At 40.8% G+C, this 23,616-nt stretch overlaps 2 protein-coding genes across 4 annotated transcripts; one reads left to right on the top strand and one right to left on the bottom strand.

Annotated features, from left to right (window-relative positions):
- Positions 1 to 381: 381 nt before the first annotated feature.
- On the bottom strand, positions 382 to 14,374 carry XPC (XPC complex subunit, DNA damage recognition and repair factor). 3 transcript variants are annotated; one of them, XM_062585726.1, is made up of 16 exons: positions 14,197 to 14,374; positions 13,389 to 13,599; positions 12,392 to 12,519; positions 11,396 to 11,519; positions 10,379 to 10,463; positions 9,719 to 9,876; positions 9,393 to 9,513; positions 7,882 to 7,971; positions 6,159 to 7,094; positions 5,027 to 5,187; positions 4,622 to 4,703; positions 4,045 to 4,179; positions 3,407 to 3,576; positions 3,002 to 3,095; positions 2,412 to 2,501; positions 382 to 1,738 (listed from the first exon to the last, which is right to left on the bottom strand). In XM_062585726.1, exons 1-16 carry the CDS (start codon positions 14,291 to 14,293, stop codon positions 1,526 to 1,528), a joined length of 2,895 nt encoding a protein of 964 aa, XP_062441710.1. In that variant the 5' UTR covers positions 14,294 to 14,374; the 3' UTR covers positions 382 to 1,525. The 3 variants fall into 3 exon arrangements, with proteins under 3 accessions (XP_062441710.1, XP_062441712.1, XP_062441713.1); XM_062585728.1 differs by lacking the exon at positions 4,045 to 4,179; XM_062585729.1 differs by lacking the exons at positions 382 to 1,738; positions 2,412 to 2,501 and having other exon boundaries at positions 3,038 to 3,127.
- Positions 14,375 to 14,451: 77 nt separating this feature from the next.
- LSM3 (LSM3 homolog, U6 small nuclear RNA and mRNA degradation associated) lies at positions 14,452 to 17,253 on the top strand. The gene is made up of 4 exons (XM_062585654.1): positions 14,452 to 14,501; positions 15,094 to 15,204; positions 16,406 to 16,501; positions 16,838 to 17,253. The coding sequence occupies exons 1-4, from the start codon at positions 14,481 to 14,483 to the stop codon at positions 16,916 to 16,918; spliced, it is 309 nt and encodes a 102-aa protein (XP_062441638.1). The 5' UTR covers positions 14,452 to 14,480; the 3' UTR covers positions 16,919 to 17,253.
- The last annotated feature ends 6,363 nt before the right edge of the window (positions 17,254 to 23,616 follow it).

Below are 23,616 nucleotides of genomic sequence, written 5' to 3'. Positions count from 1 at the left end.
ACAGGGTGTATCCTGCATATCTGCACCATGCGTAAGAGGAGAAACCATGTCCTTAGCCTGCTGCAGTTCTACATGCTTGTGAAAGGGTTGAATTTTTCTTTAAGTAAGTCAGTCAGTCAGTCAGTCCTGCATGACATAGGACTTGACTACAAAAACTCAAAATAAAAAAGACCATCAACATTAAAACAATTCACTATCAGCCAGTGCTGGGAAATTCTGGGATCTGACCTTTTAACTTCTGGCAATGCTGTGGTGAAAAAATAAGAGCACAGCAGCTGAGATGTTTGGTTGGTTGTTAATCCTTGTGTAAGAATCTTTCCTGGCAAACCGAGCTGCTTATGGAAAAATGAGATAGCCAGAAGAGAGAGGTAAGAGACAAGATTAATCTTTTTCAATACTTTATTTTGTTCCATATATACAGTATAAAAATAGATTTTTTTTTCCTCTGAGCGTATTTAAATGAAAACCATTTTCTTACATTTCAATCTTTCCCCTGTGACAATGCCCAGCAATGAATGGACTGTATCCCCCTCTACTTTTAAAGTGATGGTGTTGGTGTCATTTTGTCCTAAAAATCACTGCAAAAGACAGATCAGTAAGTATTTCTATTATAAAACTGGAAGAAAAGCTTCTGTAGATTTAATATTCCTCTCTTACCACTTTGCAAGTGCTTAGATACTGAATAATATTTACAAAAGTTCTCTGTTTTCAGTGACTTTCACTTCTGACAGTGACACTCAGCCAGTTTTAGACATTATGCTCCAGAACAAAACCACCTGGTATTAATACAAAACCAAACCATACATACAAACAAACCAAACAAACCAAAACACACAAATATTTTTTAAAATGACTTAAGATGCCATGTTTAACCTGATGTTTGAAACGGGGATAGGGCTACCCCCTTCTGGTCTGCAAGATTTCTGATCCTGAGCTGAAAAGAGTTTTCTCAAAAAGCAGGTATTCTTTACCAAGCAAATTTTCAGATTCCTCCAAATACTGATCACATCTTCCTTCACACCTTAGAGAAAGTGTTTCCCTATCTGTGATAAAGAAGTAACTGGTGAGACTGGAGCTCTACCTTGCCACTGATTTGGATACGATATGAATGGAAGCATCTAAGAGGACTTAGCACCTCAGACAGTTAACTAGTAGCTGTATGTTTTAGTTCTGGACAAGCAGGAAAAAATGGGAAGAGGTTGTTACAATTAAAGAAATGCCAAAGAAAACAGATTTATTGGCATACAAATTGATACTTATAAAAGGGAGTAAAAAAAACCCAGCTGTGCAAGGATAGTATTCTTCTGAAAAGATACAACCCCACATCTGCTTCTTACGACTCCAAGGATAAAAGGATGAACATGGTTTTCTGTGATAGCAACAGAAATTCTTGATGCTGAACTAGGTTGGTCACTGACAGCTCAGAAACACAATGAAGGCTAAAAATCCTTAGCTGGCAAAGCATACTCCTATGGTGACACCATCATCCTTGCATCTGGCAGTGGTAAAGAAATGCTTGTTCTCATCACAGCTTCTCAAAGGGAAACAACTGCGCTGCTTCTCCTTTCTTTTCTCGCTTGCTCTTCCTGGTTGTCTTCTCTTCCTTCTGCCTCTCTACCTGGCGATTCTGGGGCCAAGAAATAGCCACATCCTCTACTGCAGTCTGTGAACTTGGACCTCCTTCTTCATCAGAAGAGAATCCAGCTCGTTTCTCTGCCTCAGGTGCTGATTGCTCAGTCTAGAAAAAACAGGTGTGAAAATGGAAAAGGAGCTCTAGAAGTTACTCTTAATTGGCCCTTTCTACAAAGGCTCATCTTCAGCCATAGTGATACTTACAGACATTACACAAGTTGACTGCTCTGCTCTGCTTTGGGCTTCCCATCCAAAGCAGTGTGAGCAGCATGTTTCTATTTTCAGATGTCAAGCATTCTCTCAACATAAGCAAAATACTTTTGGTAGCAAAAGAATAAAAATAAGCCAGCTTTAAAAAGACCCTGCTTTTCACCTTGCACAATGGGGTAAAAATTATGAACTAAATCACATGACAAAGAGCAGACTACTCTGATCCTGTTAGCTACATTTCTTGGCTTGGAGGAAGAAATCAAGCAAGTGGGTATGTCAAAACAGAAGAGCAATATAAAACAGTGATACTTTGGAAAACACTTGTCTCTTGTTAAACAATAACAAGACTTCCATGGACATAACTGAGATGAATCTCTGAGCTATATTTTTATACTAGTTGCTATTCACAAGTTAACAACAGGAAAGAAAAATTATTGAGCAATTGCATTCCAGAAGTCCTGCACTCTACCAGTGGAAATGTAAAACACTGGAAGTACTGGAAGAAAAATCTCTTGACATGGAAATATCACCCTGCAAAACAGGTCACTAATAGCAGATATGCAGAATACCTTGATGCAGTAGCGTTGCTTCAGTTTCTCTCGGATGAGAAGTCCCTTTGTCAGCAATTTCCAGTTCCCCAGAGCTCTTTTCTCACGTTTCTGTATGGGGTTGTCATTGAAAAGAGAAAACTTTGCTATCGTAAGTTCCAATGTATTTAGACCAATGTATTTCAGGATCTAAAATTGCTTTCTGAAAAATCCACACACTACTTCCAAGAATCCTACTGGGCTATTACCTTTTAAAATCTATTGCTGTCCAGTTACCTGTTTACATACAAATTACTGTCCCTTTCTAACATATGCCCTGACTGTGAAGATCACATTCCTCCAAAAGTTTATCCTCTTATGTGTATTCCTCACTTTTGATTCCCAGCAGCCATTGGAAAGCTGTTCCAAGTATTGCTACACACTTGTGTTGCATCCCGCTACAGTGCCGACAGCAAGCTCAACACAGGGCATTTAAGGGATGCAACTAATTCCTCACTGTCACTGAGCTCTGTCTACCACTTATACAGCCAACACATGTTTGACTGTTCTCAGCTTGTATCAAACTGAGTTAATAAAAGTAACAGTAAGGAAGCTGCAGAAGTCATTCTCACCTCCTTCTCCTTCTTTTCTATTTCTGCTTGTTCACTCTCCCAGGCAGCAATAAGTACTTCTTTATATTCCTCACAAACAACGTAGCCATCAGTACTAGGAAGGAGAACACAATCCTCTGTCAGCTACTAGAAGAAAAAAGAGAGGGAGCAAATGCCTGCTGACACAGACTAACCAAAGGCTGATGAATATTAACAAAACAGATTGTCTGTCTCACAGACTCTGTGTAATTCATCACCTATTCTCACACACAAGTGCAGATTCTTAAATCATATAAAACCACTGCTGTATGCCAGGGCCACTGACTTCACTGCCGCTGCTAGTACAAACAGCAGGACATATCCTACTTAATTCAACTTCGGCAGGACATCAAAATCCTTCAGCTGCAGCAAAGCAGCTTCACGTACACTGGGTGTGAGTAGCCTCCATGAAAATCGAATCCAGTGATGGCTTGAGCACAGTCAATGTCCAGCTTCCGCGCCACTCTGTTGAGGTTGGGGAGTCTAAGCTGTACACAGCCGATTGGTAACATGGATGGCAAGAAGAGATAGACGTTTCCATATTCATTCCGCGGAACCTAATATGGCACAATTAAAAAGCAAATGGTGACACCTCCTGCCCTCCACAGATAGATGAAAAACCCTGCTGCTATTCAAACATTTTCCTTTGTTTCAGCTCTGCTATATTGCACAGCAGTATTCTATTAATCTTCCTATGACAAGACACAAGCCTAGATTTTAGCTCCACAGATATCCTAGTTCATGCTCACTATCCATGCTTTGTTACTAAGGCTGTGATGTAAAGAATTAGCAAAACAAACACAAAGCAGGCAAATTAAATGAACTAAATTAGACAGCCAGCAGCCTGCACTGCTGGCACTCATCTTTATGTGTACTCAGGACAGAAAGACTTAACTAAAGTTTTGACCATCCCTTCATATTGACTGGTCTCACCTCTGAAACATGCAACAACTTCTGGAAAAATAAAGCCCACGGTTCCATATAAAACACTTCCTTTAACCCCAGCCTGCTGCCTTCCTGACTACCTTTCCATCCACTGCCACAGGCGGCTGGAACTCCTCTGTCTGCCAGAGGCCAAACAGTGCCAGGTCCTTTTTGTCTCGGTTTGCTGGCTCTGCAAGGCGCGCCTTCCTTGCCTGATTGGAAAATCCCTTCACCATCTGTGTAAATAAAATGGCCAAACTTGTAACACCATAGAAACAAACTGCCAGTGATTCCAGACTTTCCTGGGATATCAAAGGAGAGGGCTCTGGGAGAGAAAAAAAAGTCCATTTCCTAACTTCAGTCTCTATTGCTTATACATAATAACCCATGGCACCTACATGCAACAGGGAGCCAAGATGCTCCAGTTCATGTAAAGTTCTGAGATGCCTTTGAACTAGATACCCTTGGGTTAGGAAGGGCCAATAGCTGGGCATTATGTAGACTACACCATATGCACAATGGGTGTACAGATTCACAGTACAGCTGGAGGCTACCACAAGCCATGCTACAGCATGAGAAACATACATCTGCCAATGGAAGGAAGACAAAAACCACAACAGAATCAAGCTCAAGCCTTAGAGGACAGACACTGCACAAGAGAGACTCAAACGCTCTTACCTTGTAGGGCACTTCTCCAATCCTCACCACTCGAGCCTGCTTCAGCCAAGTGTCCTTTGAGTGCAGTGTGTGTACACAGTCTCTAAAGGGGGCAGAGAGAAGCAATGATTTCAACTAGGGACTCCCAAACTGCTATCCACATGCCAGTACAGTAAAAAAGCTACATCTAAGTAGCACGCAAATGCTGTCTGAGCAGCTGCATGCCTCCTCCTGTCTATGCATGTGGCCTGGAACCTACCACTGCTACCATGGTAGTCTTCAAGCAAACTAGCTCTTAAAATCCCTAGTCTATTTTGGCCTCGCTGCAAAAATGCACACACACATTATAAAGGCTCATGCTTACAATGCCCTTAACTGCTTGTTATAAAAATCACAGGCACACATGACAAAATGTGTATCACTCACCTGGAGTAGACAGCCTCTCCTCTGCAGTACCCCAAGATAGCAGCTGACTCAGGATAGATGGCTTCATATTTCAAGAGGTGCCTCTTGAGTGCATAAAGGGGGTGATTTTTATACTCTCCGATTGCTGTTGGCAGAGGCTGGTCTTGAAGCTTAACTTGAAACTGTAGGAATTACGTAAAGAAGAGTGTTTTTCTCTTGCACTAGCCTTTTAAGAAAATGAGTTGAGCCAAAGAACTGAAGCACCTGGGAGAGCTGTGCTGCCATTCAGAGAGACCTAGACAGGCTGGAGGCTGCGTCTGGTACTCTGTCCAATTCTGGGCTCTCCAGTACAAGACAGACATGGAACTACTGGAGAGAGCCCACTGGAGAGCTATGAAGATGATTACGGGATTGGAGCATCTCCCTTATGAGGAAAGGCTGAGAGAGCTGGGCCTGTTCAGCCTGCAGAAATGACTGAGAGGGGATCTTATCAATGTCTACAAATATCTTAAGGGAGGATGGAGCCAGACTATTTTCAGTGGTGCCCAGTGACAGGACAAGAAGCAACAGGCACAAACTGAAACACAGGAAATTCCATTTGAATATGAGGAGAAACTTGCTGACTGTGAAGGTGACAGAGCACTGGAACAAGTTGCCCAGAGAGGCTGTGGAGTCTCCTTCTCTGGAGTTATTCAAAACCCGCCCGGACATGATCCTGGGCAACGTGTTCCAGGTGACCCTGCTTGAGCAGGGGGTTTGGACTAGATGATCTCCAGAGGTCCCTTCCAACCTCAACTAGTCTGTGATTCTGTGTACCGAGATCTATGTATTTTAAAAGACTCTCCCCAAGAAGAGCAATACTGCGCAGTACAGAAACCATATTAGCAGATTTCTAATATAGACTGTTATGTACGTTTGCTGTCCAGATTTCTCTAAACAGCCTTCATTTGATATTACTTGAATCTATCATTGTACAATCCCTTTAAAACATACACATATTCAGTAGTTCAAGCTCAAAACTGAACTTCCTTACTCACAAAATGTTTCCTAACGATTTTTGCCTGAATGAGGACCCAAGGATTAGACTCTTTGGAATAAATAAGGTTATTTAACCTTACTTGTCTCCTAATCTAAATAACCAAGTGTCCCTTACCTCCCTTTCTTCCTTCTTGTCTCTTTCCACAAAGGGACTTTTATATGGCTGTAGTGTGTCTTCCCACCACTCAGAGTCCACACGGCTCTTCCTCGTTGCGGTCATCCACACTGGGTCGTATCTTCGCGTCACATCCTTGACACTCCCATCATTGTCAATCCCCACAATGTAGGAAAGCGGCTTTGTGGCATACTTGAAGCACAGCTGGGGCTGGCCAACGTTACCATGAACGCAGTCTACACACACCCACTTGTCCTCACGTTCAAGGAAAACCTCCAGCCACTGGTCTGTGTCCAACACTTTTCTCAGCTCCTGCTCTCCACCATCTTCATCACTAGAAATTATTTTGTTTCTTTTTTTCTGTGCAGTAGGCAAGGCAGTAGCTGTACTTTTTGCTGGTCTAGGCTCAGCTTCACGTGAATTTTTGGATAGCCTCAGATCTGAAGTCTTATTTTTCAGGCTTTTATCAGCCGTTACCTTTGACTTCTGGGAGCCCAATGACCGCCTCTGCTTTTTAGGTATAGTTTCAAAATCCTCATCAGACAGACTGCTCTCCTCCTCTGAAATCTCAAAGTCAGAAACACTGCCCTCATCACTTCCACTATCTTCTTTGTAACATACTTTGGAGGCCACTCGTCTCCGGCGATTGTTTTTGGGCCTGACTGGCCTATCTTTTCCCCCTGAACTGCAGTCCTCATTACTAGGTTCCCTCTGCTTTTGGCTTTCTGTAGTCAGCTTTGACTTGCATGGCCTTTTCATCTGAGCAGTGCTTGATTTCTTCGGCTCCCTGTTTTCTTCTTCACTTTCTGAAGACTTCTCATTGTGCTTGGCTTTTTTGCAGGAGCCTTCTTTTGCCACTGCTTTGGGTGTTGTGGCAGAGCTCTCCTGCCCTTCAGAGGTACTGCTGAGAGACTGCCTCTTAGATGAGCCCTTCCCCTGCAAAGAAAGAGGCTATGTCACTTCTGCCGTGGCTAAGCATATGTTAGGAAAACTGGCTTCAATTAACTACACAAGGTGCATGCAGAGCAAAGGTTGGCAAGCACAGTCTGCAGCTCTCAGGGACTCTAAAGCCTCAAACGAATGGTAGGAGAGAGACGTATGACCACTTCCAACATCTGAGTTCAGTTTTCTGAGCTTCAGTAAAGGCAGTAAAGTGAAAAGCAGCTATATCTGCAAACTAGCTGACTTTGAAGTTAGTCAGCTTGTTATTTAGACTCCATGACAGCCATTGCAGAAGGAAGATAAAATGGATAAAACGAATTCTTCAAAAATAAATTAAGGGCACTTCCACATTTTCTTGTAAAAAATAAAGCTTTTCGAAATTAATTATTTTAAATATTTAAATTTTTTTTAATTAAAATCAATACTGTGACAACACGTGACAAAGCTTAGACTTACTTTAACTCATTAAAATGGCATAAAATAAATGCAGAAATATTACTCAAGTGGCAAGTGTTTTTTGTCAAAATTTTAAAGAAATTTAAAACTACTGACACATGAGAAGTCTTTATCTAAGCCACAAAATGACAGTTTTTTTTTTAAACAGAGAAACCTAAAAATTAAGGTTCTGTGTCTTCTGCACTACAGAAAAAACATTGTCATCATCCTGGTTTCATGTAACAAGCGATTCCCTTTGAGCTTCAACAGCCAGAAATTTTTTTCACGCCTTTTCTCTGACCCACAGTGACATATTCCCTATTCCAACCACTTAATGAAAACTAACCTTTGCTCTTGTCTCCTTGAGAGGAACAGGTTGAAGAGACAGCACAAGACGGCACAGCAGCTGTAATGCTCGGAGAATAATTAAAAATATCTGCAAAAGAAAAAAAAGGACCTTTAGCCTCTTTTTTTCTTAAAGCATATGAAAAATGTCTTAAAACTATTTTACCATCTGGGTTCTGTCACACATTACTTTCATTCTTACCTTTTACCCAGTTCTGTACATACTGACACAGATATGTAGGTAGCCAAATTGGTTTAGTGTCTTAAGTGCTGCATAGCCTTCCCTGGCTCTTATTTATGACGTTACAGTAAAAGGGGGGCTGCTGTTATCTCTGTCTCACAGATGAAGAGCCCATGCCTAAGGAGGCTCAGTGATCCGTCCTGCTGGAGCAGACACATTAAGTTGCCCAAATCCTATCTTCCCTATCAGTCTCTCATTCTGGAGGCAAACTGAAATAAAAAGACTGAATCTTTCCCACCTCCCCCCCCCAAAAGGAGGCCAAGGCCAGTCATAGATCATCAGCTGAAGCCAGTAAAAACACCAGCCACTCACAGAGTGTCAGTAGTCACAGCTCAGTGACTAACAGCTGTGACCTGACAATTGCCCTTCTGCATGGGACTCAACAGAAGGTGCTGTTAATAAATGCCCAAGCAGTGTCTGTTACGCTTTTTCCTTCCATTCCAGCAAGTGGTGTCTCTGCATTTCCACAGTGAGGCTGCAAACCCACCACAGCTATGACTTCCCATTCTGTGACAGAGAAGCTGCAACATTCCACTTTATCAACAATGCATGCAGAACTGCAGGCCAAGCATCTGTGAAGGAACAGCTCATTTCTGCTCTTTAAAATGCTCCCTGTCAATTTAGTTTCTCCTTCCTTTCCTTGTTTTACCAAAATCTCTGACCTGAAATGGCTAACTTCACTTCCTTCCTCAGCTGAATTCCACCACAGAATGACTGCAGTGTCTAATTGTTTTCCAAGCCTTGGGCTCAAGCTATTCAATTCCTCTGGCTTCTGATGATTGCTCTGATAATAAACAACTATGCTGCCTCAGTTCCTCCCCATCTTCTAACTCAAAGATCCATAAAAGAAATTCTCTGCCCAAATAAGCCCAAGAACTTCCTCACTTAAATTAGTATTTCAGGAGAAATGTATTAAGCTGGTTTTGTTCAATCTATACTGCTAAACTAGTATAAAGAAGCCAAACTATACTCGGGAATAAGCTACTTTATACACTATGCATAAGGCCATCCACTGCAGAAGATGGAACATGCAGGGACACTACCAGAACGAGGGGTTCCAGTCAGACACAGCTCAAATTGAAGAATTTAATCACAGAAGGACTCCAGGTAAAAACACAAGAGAAATAAAAAGTCAGGCAATCACCTAAATTATCAATCTATTTTCTCCAAATGTATCCTTCAAATACCACCTGGTGTATGACCTGGCAGATCTACAGCAACGGTCTGGCATCCAAACTCAGCAGCTAACCCTGCATTTCCCAGCCACCTACATGAACCAACTCTCCATCATCTCGTGCAGCATATATGGCAAAGCGCCTCTCCAAGGTAGACTGAAGCAGCTCTCCTTCTTCAATAGAAAGCTCAGCATTGACAGTGAAGGTTCCAACAAACCTGAAAATTGAGACATCTATTTATTTTCTAGTATCCTAAGTGTATTCATGAATTTCATAGCTCCCTTCCTTCACTAAAAAGACAGTTTCTCATCCTTGTTTTTAAAATCAGAGAAATCACTGAAAATCGTAATTATATCCATCCCTCTCCCTTAACTGTGACTCTAAATTCCACAGGATAGCAGGATTAGGAGAGAGAGTTTTACCATTTCACCAAGTTGGAGAGGTAGAGAAGGTCCACTCGGCCTGCAGGCACTTTTGTGAAGTGGATGGGGATGATGGATAGACCAATAGCAAGAAGATCTGGCTGGCTACAGATTCTGTTCCGATAGAAACCATTTGCTAATAAACACAGGAGATGAACCTGAGAGAAACCAAAGTTTCTACAGTGAGTTCACATGCTTTGCTAGAATTATTGTCCACAGTAAAGATATGGAGGGCTTTACTACTCCTTTAACATAGGTAGGCAACAATGAAGCCTCTCAAGAGTATACAGGGTGGACACAGGGCTGTCTTCAGATCACCACAAGAAGACAATAAAGCCTTTAAGACCCTGTTCGTGTCTCCAGATCTACATTTGACCAACAGTTTAACCTCAACAGAAATGAGTAAATACATGCTCAGTGAAGAAATATACACCTGCTCACATCTATTTTGCTTTAGACTAAAGCAGTCACTGATGTTTTCCACTTACAACTTAAGAAAAGTCCTAAGAGCATTTGTCTGGACTACGGCTTTTTAATTTTTTCATTTCTAACCACGGCCCAAAATTATTTTGATCAGAAGTAGTTTTTTCTTCATTACACATCAGTTCAGAGATCTTTATGCTCTATCTTCTCTTTGCTGGATTTTTCTGTGAGCAATACCTTATGCGTGTCCTCACGAACCTCCTTGTTGAAACGTTTCATCATTCTCCGAAGATACACCTCAAACTCGGCTTTTCTTTTTTCTCTGCGTAAGTTTACAAAAGAAATGGATGTTGTGGTTTCCTACAGACCTGCCTTTCTAGATTCCTGAACTTTATCAGCTCACAAAGAGAATTCGTCCCAGATAATATTCTGTGCCCCCTTGGCAAATGTTTAGTTAATGTGAATAGGCATATAGGATATATATGACTAATAAGATATAAACTCCATGTAGCTGACTACTAAGAGCTCAGATACATCCAAATTGCCTAAATTCCACCTAACTTATGTACCTAGAGTTTCCTACCAGACTGCTTTGGACAGCTCCATACTGACTGACCTTCTGAATCATTTGTTTTAAATTACTTCTATCCTTACATTCAGTTTTCTAGATGAACAGTTTTCTTTTCATTGATGAAATCTTTTGACTTGGGAGGCAATAGATATTCTAGATGCTTTGCAATGAAAGGCTGGTCTGAGACAAGTGCCCACACTGCAACTGCGTGAGACACTGCCAGGCCTCCAGCTGCCATGGAAGAATGCTACCAGATGCTGATGTCATTCATTTGACTCCATCTATTCACCCCTCAGGTATGGGCTCCCAGAGTCTTCCACTTTAGCTGTTAGATATTTACAGTAAAACAACACTATCCACAGCTCTCCATTAAGAAACTTATTATCCTTAGTTTGGAAATAGGGACACTAAAGCACAATGAAGTTCTGGGCCTGATTTTCAAAGAAGCAGAAAAGCTCCCATTCACACCAACTTTCATTGACGACTTTTGATAAAAACGTCAGGAGAAAAGTCTTCTCTGCATGTAAACTGTCCTCCATCTTATTATCTCAAATCATTCCAAGTCAACAGTCTGTACAATTTGGGGATTTCTACCCAGAACAAAATAGTGACAGTTAACACTGGGCATATTTTCAACTTTTAAATATCCTTTCACTGCCCCTCACCACCTTGCCCGTTCTTACCTTCTCTCTCTTTTCTTCGCCTGCTCTGGGGTTTCAATCTCTATCTCAACTGGTTTGCTTGGCAACGCCGCTTGCGGAACAACAGCATCTTCTTCTAATTTATCCACAACAGGTTCCTGGAGTTCTGGAAAAATAAAGTATTATTATTAATCCACACAGAATGGATATTCTAGGGAGGACTGCCAATGGGTTAAGAACCTACCCATCTGACCGATCTGCTCAAACTCAACCTACAAACAGAATGCCCCATAATTACCAGTTCCTGCATCTTCTCTAGCACAGTGTCTGCTCAGGTGTTTCAGGCTGTGGGATACGCTCAGCAGTGGGATACTAGTCACCCTGCTGTTGAGCAACCAGATCAAAGTCTAATGGCAAGTCACTCTGTCAAAAACTCAAACAGGAAAAAGGCCAGTTAATGAAGCAAATGTGACTTGAAGAGTGTTTGTGGAGAAGAAGAAAATGACAGCTGTTCCCTTGAGAAGGTATAAATCTACAGCAGCAAAACATAAAGATTATGACTGTCATGGTTCTCATCACAGTCTGTTGACAGGCACGTAACCAAAAAGATCAGCTGGTTGCATCTCCATTCTCCCTTGCTAGGAAGTCATAGTTCTGAATCTTCAAAAGGTTTCCTTCTTAGCTTCTCTCGGTACTGGATAACCAAACAGCTGAAAAAAATGCTGTAAATAGTTTAACTATAAACTAATTTATAATAGGCAGTAGTTTAATATAAACCAATAGGTTATCAAATGCATGGCACTGCATTAGGTCAGGAGTTGCTTTGTTTTTTTTTTTCTACTCTGGAACAATTCTTAACATTATTGTAAGACATCAACTTTAAAAAATACAGATATGCACACGGAATGTCCTCTAAGTAAACAAAACTCACCTACCTGAATCAAAATAAGAAATGGCTCAATGACCAAATTAAAAAAAAATTGTATACAAGAGTATTTGCTCATTAAAATGAATAAACATGCAATAAACAGTTGGTACCTTCCACATCCTCCCATTCATCTTCACTTTCATCATCATCATCATCATCATTGTCTTCATCCACCTCTTTTTTAACAGGAGATTCTCTCTTCAAATTTATCTCCTTCTGAGGGGGCTTCAGTGAGTCACTATGGAAAGCATCAAAATGGCTTTAACATTAAGAATTGTAGGTGCTTGTTTATTTAAAAAAATAGACAAAGGGAAATGTTAAAAATAGGGAAATAAATGAAGCATGACCTCTGTAACAGTAACAACAAATGCAAAGGTTTTGAATATTTGGCAATTAAGCCATAGGCGCCTTCTCTGCAAAGCAAAGCATCTGTGCCATAAACATTCATGGGCTCACTGGGCGGAACACTTTTTCCAGTGCAAACTTTGGTCCTGCTTCTGTGAGGTTTTCCAAGAAGGAAGATGCCTGAACATACAAAAGGTCCCATCCTTCAGAACAGCTTGTACAAATTAATTCTTGCAAAACTAGTTCAATGAATTGTTTTTTTCTTACTCATCAAAGTGTACTGAAATTAGAACTGTTTCTGTTTCACTACACTAATACCCCAGGCTCCATTTGGACAGTGAAATGAGACCAACCAATCAGTTTCATGTCCTCAGATTAATTCATTCTGCTATGGCGACCTCCATGGGAAGACCACATTGCTCTTATATTTGGATTCCTAAAAACACAGTGGAGTGATATGTTTAAAGGTTTCTGCTGACAATTGTAAACTTGAGTCTCACAGCAACATTTCTATACATGCTCGTTCCATAAAACCTCCCTAGCCCCATGAAAAACTAGAACAAACGAAAAAAAATGGGTTTAAACTATTGAATTTGAAAAGACTCAGATATCTGCTTCCCCCACAGACTGTTTTCCCCAGGATCAACTCCGCATAAATTAAGCTACACATGCATATTAGCAGCACTGGGCTCTGAACAAAAACATATAATCATGCATAAAGAGTTCACATAGGCTCAAGCAACAAACAGTAAGTGAAGTTACCTGCACATTGCCTCTTTGCTATGACACCTTTTACTTCTAGTAGCTTTCTTATTTTCTTCTTTTATTAGCAATTTTACCCCTTTTTGTTTTGAAGGGGTACTTGCTGAGCTGCAAACTCCTGTATCACAGTCTTCTTCCTTTTTTCTAGCTGGAACTTTTGAGTTGCTCCTTCTTGTACTAGGCTTTTTCTCTTCAAAATCATCTGCACTGACTAGAAGAAAGGAAGATACACCAAAGGATGAAATCTCATCTACACCACAGTTAGGAGCAATACCTTCATATCGTTCATTAGAGGAGCATTTTACCTACCACCTATAGAAGAAAGTGAATATTCACAAAGAGTATCATTTGAGCATTTGCATAATAAATAGGGAATAACTGAACAACTACAGCTAAAAGAAAATAATCATAGTAATGTAGTGGGCAAAAGTATGTAGATTCCTACAGTCTTGTCAATGAGAGCAGTTGAAAAACAAGCATCGTACTTAGCACTCACAAGAAATTATTTTCTTCAGACAACTACTATTTTGTAAAGCTACTTGAAAGAACTTTATTTAAGGCCCGTCCTGGGACACGGACCTCCCACCACGACCGCCCAGTCACGCACGGGTGACACCACCACGGCGCGCCGAGGCCCAGCGGCGCCGAGCTCACGCTTTCCGCGCCTGCCGCCACCTCTCGCCTTACAGAGCGGCCGGATTCCCCTCGGCGCTGCCCTAGCAAAAGCCTCCTGCGCACTAGCAGCCGGCGGGACGGGGCACAGGCTGCCAGGGCGCCTCCCGGAGACGCCATGGCCGCCCGCACTCACCCTCCGCCTCCGCCTCGCCCCGCGGCGCCCCCGGCCTCCTGCGGCGCCGCTTGCCGGCAGCCGCCGGCCGCGGCGCCGCTTTGCGCTTCCTGGCCATGGCGCCCCGGCGGCGGAGGCGAGCGCCGCGGGGCTGCCGCGGCGGCGGGCGGGCGGGCTGTCCCTCGCCTCTGCCGCCGCGTCCCCCCTCCGCGCGGCCGCCGCTGCCGCCCGCCTCCCCGCGCCGCCACAGGGGAAGGGGCAGGGCCATAAAGTCTCGCGGGAGGGCGCGGGAGGCGGTTTGAAAGATGGCGGATGAGGTGGACCAGGTGAGCGGCTGCCTCGCTCAGGGCGGGAGGCGGCGGCGGGCAGACCTTTCCCGCCGCGGCGCGACCGTAGCTCCCGGCCTCTGCGCGCGGCGGCGGGGCGGCCCTTCGTGCCGCCATTGCCCACGCGCCCTCCTCCTCTCCTCCCGCCGCGGCGAGCCGCCGTCCCTGCCCGCGGCCATAGCGGGGACGGAGCCCCCCGCCGGGGGGCGCCGGCATAAGATGGCGGCGGCGCCTCGAGCTCGGCGGCCCGTGGGGCTTTGGCTGCCCGGGGGCTGTGAGTGCCGGGGCCGCCGGCGGCGCCTGGGCCCGGCGGGCCTCCCTCGTTGGCAGCGTCTGTGAAGCACAGTTCGTTGTAGCCTGAGCTCAAGTACGTTGACTAAATCTGTGTGTGCTGCTAAGCATTCGTAGAGCGGGAACATCAATTGCCCTAGGAGTCAACTGAATTTGAAATAATGTTCTAGAGTTCTTGGGTGTTTTTTTATTTTGTTGTTGTTCTTACCCGTTTCTCTTGTGTTTCCTCACCAATACTGAGGAATGGAGAAGTTCAGACTTGTCCTGTATAAACGTTTCTATTTTTAATTTTGCTTTTCAGCAACAAACAACAAATACTGTAGAGGAGCCACTTGATCTCATCAGGCTCAGCCTAGATGAGCGAATCTATGTTAAAATGAGGAATGACAGAGAGCTCAGGGGCAGACTACATGTAAGTAAAACACTTTCATAACACTACCATACTTACCTAGCTAAGTGTTATTTCGTTTGCTGTAGTCTTCATAATACATAATTTAAAGAATATTACAGGTAAACTTGTGTAATAGTCAGTTCAAAAGCACATGTAACTGTATCTTGTGATTAAAAAAATGCAAAGATGATTAGAGAAGATAAGTTAAAGGTTGCCTGAATAACAGGGTTTGAACCCTTTTTACAGAAGCTTTTTCTGTGATGGCAATAGCAAAATCTAATTTGTTCACTACTATCTGCTATAAAATGGTACTCTAAAGATTCAAGAGATGTATTTTTTTTTGTTGTTGTTGTTTTTTCTTTAGCCTTCTGGATAAAGCCGAGCAATTCTTTCCACTGGTTTTGGTTTCTTTTCTTATATTTATGAAATGAGTGTAATAGTGCAGATCTCTTGTAAAAGTACTTTGAGGTCTATTTAAGATTAAAATAAGAATGAGATTATAGTTATCACATTAATTACTCTTAAGGTACACCTACTGAAGGTACGATATATACTCAGCTTGACTCTCTGCAAATCTGATTTATCTAGGTGCATTCTTCTCTGATAGTGATATGTCATTTAATGAGACAGGTTGATGTTTTCTATTGAGTCAGTCATCCTTCCTGAGTACTGTACTGTGGTGGGGAAGATAACCAGTTGTCCCATATGTTTACTGGATTACAGCTCATTTGAAACCTCAATGATGAGGACATATCCATGAAGATCTGGTTATAGTATAGTTTGTAGTGTGCTCTTGGAAGGTGTTTGGAACACTTGCTTATTTAAAATTTTTGTAGCAGCTTTCATGTGTGTTAAGTTAGCCCCAGATAATTTCAGGAGGCTGAAGTGGTGGCAAAGAATGTACAGCTTGTTCATTGTTAATAAATGACAAAGATAAGTGTGTCTGTCAGAGCTTTTGCATGTGTTCTCATTGAAAGCTTCAGAGCCATGTCCTGGAAGAGTGTTTCTGTGAATATATGTGTGGGTTTGGGAGTTTTGTTCTTGTGCTGCTGCGTCCTGATTTTTGGCATTTATATTTGAAATTTTAACTGTAAGTAGTACTACTTTGCGTTAACATAGTGGCACATTTTAGTCAAACTCGTTCCAGAAGTCTCAAAAATTCTTATTTTAATGGGCTTGTATTTGAATTTGTAAAAATAATAAACTGGCTTTATTCCTACAGGCATATGATCAGCATCTAAATATGATTCTGGGTGATGTGGAAGAAACTGTAACAACAATAGAGATTGATGAAGAAACCTATGAAGAGATTTATAAAGTAAGAACTTATGTGTATTTATTCCTACAGAAAGATGTGGTGTGCATGTGTGTTTTTAACTAAACAACATTAACTTACAGTAGTTTATTTCAAATAGGTATTTATGGGGCCAAGGTCCGACAAAAGTTTCAGGCGCATTCTTTTGGAAGTACAAAGTGTCCAAAGACTTTGTATTAATTGTATTGATCTCTTCCATATACCAATAAGTTGTAAAATCAAACTTACTTTTGTAGTTGTTTCTGGTGTGTTTTATGATTGAATTTGGTCACATGCTTATCAGGTGTGTTCTGTCAACTATACTTTTGTAAATGTAAACTTTTCTTTCCTTCTTCTTAGTCTACCAAAAGGAATATTCCGATGCTCTTTGTCAGAGGTGACGGCGTTGTGCTTGTAGCTCCCCCGTTGAGGGTTGGCTGAAACAACAAAGGATTTAACCTTTTTGGAAGGTTTCAGGCTTTTGGACAATGGGTTCCTGTTTCAATCACGCATCTCAAAATTCCGTGTGCATTTTTAGAGGATGTTTTTGTCTGTTCTTTTGGGAAGGGGAGGGAAGGGCAGGGGAGCCAACTTGTCTTAATGAAAGTACATGTAATCAGTTGAAGTGGTGTAAAACAACCTGATTTTCCCCGAATTAATGTAACTGCTGTAAGTCGGCTGTCTGTCACATCAGTAAAAGAGTCTTTGTTTTGCGATCTTGGCAATAGCAGTGTCTTAAATTTTTTGTTTTAAATAAATTTGGTTTATCTTTCAGATTTGACTTGTCATGTTTTTATGTTGAAGAGATATTTATGTACTTCTGTAGAACTACTGCATCAAGTTGTAGTAGGGAGTCTCACTTTCTGAGAAAGCAGTATTTTTTTTGTGTGTAGTATTAATCTTTGCCCTTACTAATACTTGTGTCTTGTGGATTATGACCTTCTGGGAGCAATACTGTATCAATCTACAGTGCTGTCATTTTTGGCTGTTCTGTATCTAAATTCTGTATTCATATTCTTGTAGTATTCTTTGTATAGTTGTATCTACATGTATCTTCCACTTATGGTACTTAAATGATTTTTTGCAATGTTTTAGATAGTTTTATTGTGGCTTTATTAACAGAGTAATGGTATGCAGTGCTGCAAGTAGAGAGTGAGGATGTTACCTAGCATGCAGTTGTGATGCTTGTTGCATTTGACACTAGCCTGTTTCAGTTCTTGAATATGTTAAATTCTGCAGAGCACTTAAGATACTCGTGAGTTATTTCTACTGAAGGTGCATTAGAACCCTGAGCAAAGCCATTTTTAATACAGAGTTTCTCAGGCTTGTGCTGCTTGCTGTTTTTTTCCCCCATTATTTATGAGGAGAAGATTTGACTAAACTTATGGCATGAAATACTACAAGTACATGTTTGCAAGATAGGCTAAAGATTTAGCTCTATCCGGCAATATGATCTTAACTTATAATTAAAGTTTATTTAGCTTTTTAGGCATGCAGTGTATGATTACCAAAAGCACCTGTTCTGGCAGTTTCTGCTACAGTTAAAATCTTCCTAACTTGAAATATCTATAGCTTGTGACAAGAGCAAAGAATGCAGGTTATTCTTTAGAAACCCCCCAGCCAAGTTATTGTCTGGCAAAAAAAATATATATATATATATATATGTGTGTATATATATATATATATATATTCACAGCTTTCAAGGGCGTATGTGTGTGTATATATGCTTCATTCTCTCTGAAATAAAGGACCACTACAAAATGTGCTCTGCATTCTAGCTGGCATCTGTACTCTTTGTTCTTATGTAATGTATAGTATTGGCATAGACGTGGTTTTAAAAGTAGACGTGATAGCTGAAATAGTAGTTTTTTAGCTAAGAACTAATGTAGTAATAGCAATTTTTTTTTAATAGGTCTGGGGTGTTTTGGGAAGGGGGAGGGGAGTGTCATGTGGAGACCAAATAGCATATTCCTTGCACCATGTCCTAGAAAGGGCAACAAGTCCCTCCAATTTTCTACACCTACAAGAACTTTTTGTCTTAAAAAAAAAAAAAAAAAAAAAAAAAAAAAGGCATGATACTGTTGTGTAGTCCTTTTTATGCAAAGAAGAAAGTACCTGTAAAGCTTACTACTGCAGTAGGATCTGAATGAAGAGCACATATGCAGTGGCTTGTTAGTAGGCTCTCCTCCAGTATGCCATCCTTGCTTGAAGGTGATCTGGACTAAGGTGAAAACACTTGCAGTCTGTGATGCATATGTCATCAGTTCCTGGTATGCCATCTCTGCAGGAGTCATACTGGCTCAAGAAGGCTTAACTCCTGTACCAACTGTTCATTACCCTGCATGTTGGAAGAATGATGATAACACATGTTCCTTTTTGGAATGGATATAATGATGACTACTGAGAACCTTTTAGACTGTTATCCTGTCTCTTACTACTTACTCCTGGGGAAGCCAGAGTAAATGCTTAGGGAAGAGAAAGAATGGGTGAGCAGGTAGTGATAGTCCCCCAGTTCCTAGGGATGAGCAGATCTGGGGAAGGAGGGAGTGTATTTCTCTTCCATTAATTTGTCTATTTGCTTTTAGGAGTCTGGTAAAACCCCTTGCCATATACTATTATGGTAAGCCGTGGACTAAGCACATGGTCTCTAAAGATATACTTCTGGTTCTGGGTTTGACTAGTGTGGGTTTGGTTTTTAACTTGACTCTGACACTTTTATGTGATGCCCCTTAATTCTGTCCTAGAGACAATATTATCTTGATGGTACACAGTGAATGCACATTTACCTTTTATTTACCTCATATATGCCCCTTGAGTTGGCTCTTTTCCAGGCTGCAAATAATTTTTTTGTTTAAACGTTTTTGGTGAAAGCTGCTTCGTGCCTTTTGCACCATATGATTTCTTTATATTGGAGGACTGGCATGGTGCCCGATGTGTAGGTATTTCATGAACTTCTATATTGATTAAATTTAACTTTCTAATAATGTCTTGATAATTCTTGCTCCAAGATTTTTACTTTTAATGTTTCTGAACATCAATCTGAAGTTTACGAAGAACTGCTTTAGCTCCAGCATCCCTTTTGTGAATGGCAACAGGGAATTTGAGAGTCCATTGTTACATGAGCCTAGGACTGTTTCTTCCTGCCCTCCCCCAGGTGCATCACTTATTTATCTTCATTGAATTTGGCCATTTCATTTCCTAGTTGTTCAACAGGGAAAAGTCCTTTTGCAATGCTTTGCTGTTACTACCTTTGTTTTGTTGTTTTTACAATCCTGAATAGTAAATTAGCAGTAAACTTTGCCACCTTGCTGTTTGTCCCCCTTTTCCAGAAGACTTATGGATGTTAAACTAAATAGATTTTAGTACAAATCACATGGAATTCTCCTAGCAATCAGTGTGAAGACTGACCATGTGTTTATTCCCACTGTTTGTCTATTAAGCAATTATTTATCTGAAGACTCTTTCCTCTTACCCTACTGCCGTTATTTTTTCAGGGCATTGATGAGGGACCTTATCAGTTGCCTTTCAGAAGTCCAAGAGTAGATACCTGTTAATGGTTTCTGTTAGATTCTCTGAAGGTGCTAATAGAGATGTGAGGTATAAATTCCACTTACTTGTGCCATATTTGCCAATGTAACACATTTATGTATGTGTCCAGAAATTCTGTATTACAGATTATAAGCACATCTGAAATAAAGGTTGGGCTGGTTAGTCCACAGTTCACCTGAGTCTCTATAGAACCACTTTTAAAAAACAGTCTCTTTATCACCTTCTCTCTCTGGAAGTTTTAAGTGAGAGGTTATGCATAATGGTTATAAGTTCATTTTCTTTTCTAACAGAGTTCTTGGATATTTGCTGTCTGTTCATAAAGAATTGTTATTGTTTATCTTGAAAAATTGTCCAGTAATGTGTTAAATTGCTTTCCAACTTGAATGAGTTCTCCAATGAGGGAGGCAGCCTATACTTCTCCACCAGAAATTTGGATTAAAAAAAAAAAAAAAAACACAACAAAAACCCTCTAGCTCTTCTGCTGTCTTTTCTGACTGTTCTTTCTATTCTTTGATCATCTCTTGGCCTTACTCTGTCAAGATTTCTGCTCCTAATGTGTTTGAAAAAGAATTTGTCTTCAATTTTTTATGCTGCTTGAGAGATTTCGCAAACATCTTTTCAGCCTATTTTGTTTTTAGCCTGCTAGAATTTCTTCTAGACTCAGCTTCTTAAAGGATGCCTTTTATTTCTTGTAGCTTTTCACTTTCATTTCTTCAGTCATGCTTTTGGACTGCAGTTTTTTGATAGGTGATAGAATTTCTTTCCAGTTTATTGACTTTTAAAAATTTCTGCTCTGGTTGCAAACATTTGACTCTCAGAAGCTCCTTTCTTAATGATTTTTTTTGCCCTCACTGTCATTCTCTTTTTTAGAAGTGCAAGTATAGCTGGACCTTTTGGATCTTACTGCTTTTTTGAGTGTCAATTACCTGTGAAATTTCCATGGAGATCCATTATTTTTTTTTTCCTAATTCAGGTAGAACACTAGATGGTGCTGTGTTTCCTCTGGTTCAAGCTTGGTTTGTTTTGCCTGACTTTGATATATGTGGCCTGTGTCAACAGGCCTATAGTTGTACAATCAGCCATTTGTTTTTAATTAGGGTGGCACTTGTTGACAGTTTTAAATTAACTCTGCCGCTCATCCGTAAGTAAAGAGCAAAATGTGTTTTGATGTTTATGTAGGCACAGACCAAGTCCTAGGAAGAGTTAAAGTAAAATGTGTCCTGTATTGTCAGATTCAAAATACAGGTAGTCCAGGCTAGCAGTTTTGCTAATGGCGCCAGCTGAAAAAGTATAGCATTTAGAATAAACTGGGCTAGCCACTTTGCTGCCGAGCACTGCTTGCAGATGAGCAGTGCATTGTGCGTGCTTACACAAGACTGCTTCTGTGTCCATTTAGCCAAGCGCTATATGTATGACTGTCCAATTACTTCACTGGAGAACTTCACCCCTGAAGTTAAAATTCACCAGGGAAACAGGCTGCATATATGAATGTATGTCCATGAATCTCTTGAAGTGACAAGTATCTCAGTTTATAGTCAGTAATCCTGTTTTCCTTTCTGAAACTGTGTATGTTTTTTTGATTCAATCTACCTATTTGAACAAAATAGTAAGGTCCAATCTTAAATGTTCACTTCATAACTTTGTTCTATTTCATGTTTAGTTGAACAGAGAGTACACTGTACATTTGGTATCTTGTAGCCCAGGACAAGGTGAGGGTTTGGATAATAAGTTGCAATAAGGTTTGAGCAGTGCGAGCCAGGTGTAGACTTCTGCAGAGACTCAGGGTTGAAAAAGTAGGATAGTATTGTTCATGTTGGGCATTCTGTAACAGGACACCACTGTATTCCCTTGGTGTGTCTCCATTCTTGTTCTGTAGGCTTTAGAAATCTAGGATTTAAAATATTTAAGAGAGAGAAGCTATAAGCCCTTACAATTCTTATTAGAGCTAGAACCCTGGGAAGGGAGCATGATTCAGTCCAAGGTGATAAACGTTGTGCATTGTTTTTGGGGCCGATGATGACATGTACAGAAAGTCCCATCAGGCTTATTAAGGTTTAAGATATTCATGCCAAGATCACTGATGGGCTGAATACATCATTACTGAGGGTGTAGGACTCCAATGTTTCTAAACAGGAAGCTGCTTTCATATACTAAACAAAAAGAATGGGAAAGAAAAATAGAAAGTTCTTACAGAAAATTGAAGCGTAGTGCTTAAGCCAGCCTTTGCGGGAGGAGGGGGGAAGAATGGGTGGAAGGAAGAGAATAGATTATGTGAGTTGGAGCGGAAAACAAGAACCACTGACGGAAAAAGATGTAGTCAGAAGCCCTGTTTATGAGCAAATTTTTTCATTGTTACCCAAATTAGTTTGAATGGAAGAGAGGCCTACTCCCAAATTTTGGAAACTTAGGCCAAAAAGTCTATTTAGTTTTACAATGGCATTTGATCAGTTTATGATGTGACTGCCTGCAACAGTGAGGGACTAGACGTGCTCACTGTGTGGGTGGACAAGCTATTGCTACATAAGCCTTTGAAAGTGCTGGCTAATAACTGATCATGAGGATGGTTGGGGTGGTGGTGTTTTTCTTTAAGCAATGTTTTCATGTGAATTGTAAAGGGTAAATACAGAGATTTACTTACTGAAGGAGTGTACAGACGTGTTTTGAGGAGATCAGAATATTCAAATATAAGCACTTCATAAGAATTAGAAGGATATGGTTTGATCCAGAGTATGTATACCATTCCTTAGTCACGTGATACTTAGTTTTATAATTAATACAAATAAGAGATGGCATAAAACTTAAATGGAAGAAAAAGATTGCCTTATTTGTGAAGATAACAGAAATATTCATGTGGCAACATGAAATAATTTCTGGAAACTGATATAGTTCCAAAAACTTCAGTAAGCCAAATCTGCACTATACATTTAGACATAAAATACTTTTGTTTAATACCTCAGGTAAGTGATGCATTTCTAGTTTCTCTTTGGTTTTAATGATGAAAATTGCTCAAGATTTTAAAATTAGGTTTTTTTGAATTAAAAGACCTATGCTCTCTTCAACTGTGCTGGATGGACCTGACTTTGACCAATCTGGGTCATGTCACCGAAAGCCTCTGCTAGTACCTAGATGCTCTCTACAATAGATGATTTAACGTTTTGCCCCATCTTTTTCTAAAACCTTTGTGCAAGGAACTTTCACCAGTGTCTGAATGTGTTGTAAAGATGTCCCTGTTTGACAAGTGGCAGTCTCATTTCAGTAAACTCTGCTGTGATACTGGATCAATATCAGCTCCTAAAGGAGGCCGTTCTTAGTGCTGCTCCTTTCTCACAGCACTCAACTACTGCACAGAAGGATGCAGAAACCTTTGCTAGCAAGAGTATGGTTTATTAAATGATTCATACTCTGTTCCACTACCTAACGGAACTCATAGTTGTGGCACTTCTGCTACAGTAAAATCTCATTTGCTGTTACCTGATCTGAACTGTTAGGCAGTAAAACCTCTACTTCTATGTAAATCATTGCATAAAATGTGTGTGTCATTGGAGCCTGCCATTTACACTAATCAGTGTGAAATGTGGTCTAAATGTTGA

This window comes from Rhea pennata, chromosome 12 (genome assembly GCF_028389875.1).
Source record: "Rhea pennata isolate bPtePen1 chromosome 12, bPtePen1.pri, whole genome shotgun sequence".
NCBI lineage: Eukaryota > Metazoa > Chordata > Aves > Rheiformes > Rheidae > Rhea > Rhea pennata.
Note: the sequence above shows the minus strand (reverse complement) of the source record. Positions and strands in the feature narration are given on the sequence as shown.

Bases quoted from the DNA above. Each gene is read 5' to 3' on its own strand.
- XPC (XM_062585726.1), bottom strand. From the start codon at position 14,293: ATGGCCAGGAAGCGCAAAGCGGCGCCGCGGCCGGCGGCTGCCGGCAAG. The intron at 5,188-6,158 runs GTAAGGGACACT...TAATTCCTACAG, and splicing joins ACAAGAAGGAAGAAAGGGAG to TTTCAAGTTAAGCTTCAAGA. The intron at 1,739-2,411 runs GTATTCTGCATA...TGTTTTTTCTAG, and splicing joins AGCAACGCTACTGCATCAAG to ACTGAGCAATCAGCACCTGA.
- LSM3 (XM_062585654.1), top strand. From the start codon at position 14,481: ATGGCGGATGAGGTGGACCAG. The intron at 15,205-16,405 runs GTAAGTAAAACA...TTATTCCTACAG, and splicing joins AGCTCAGGGGCAGACTACAT to GCATATGATCAGCATCTAAA. The intron at 16,502-16,837 runs GTAAGAACTTAT...CCTTCTTCTTAG, and splicing joins CCTATGAAGAGATTTATAAA to TCTACCAAAAGGAATATTCC.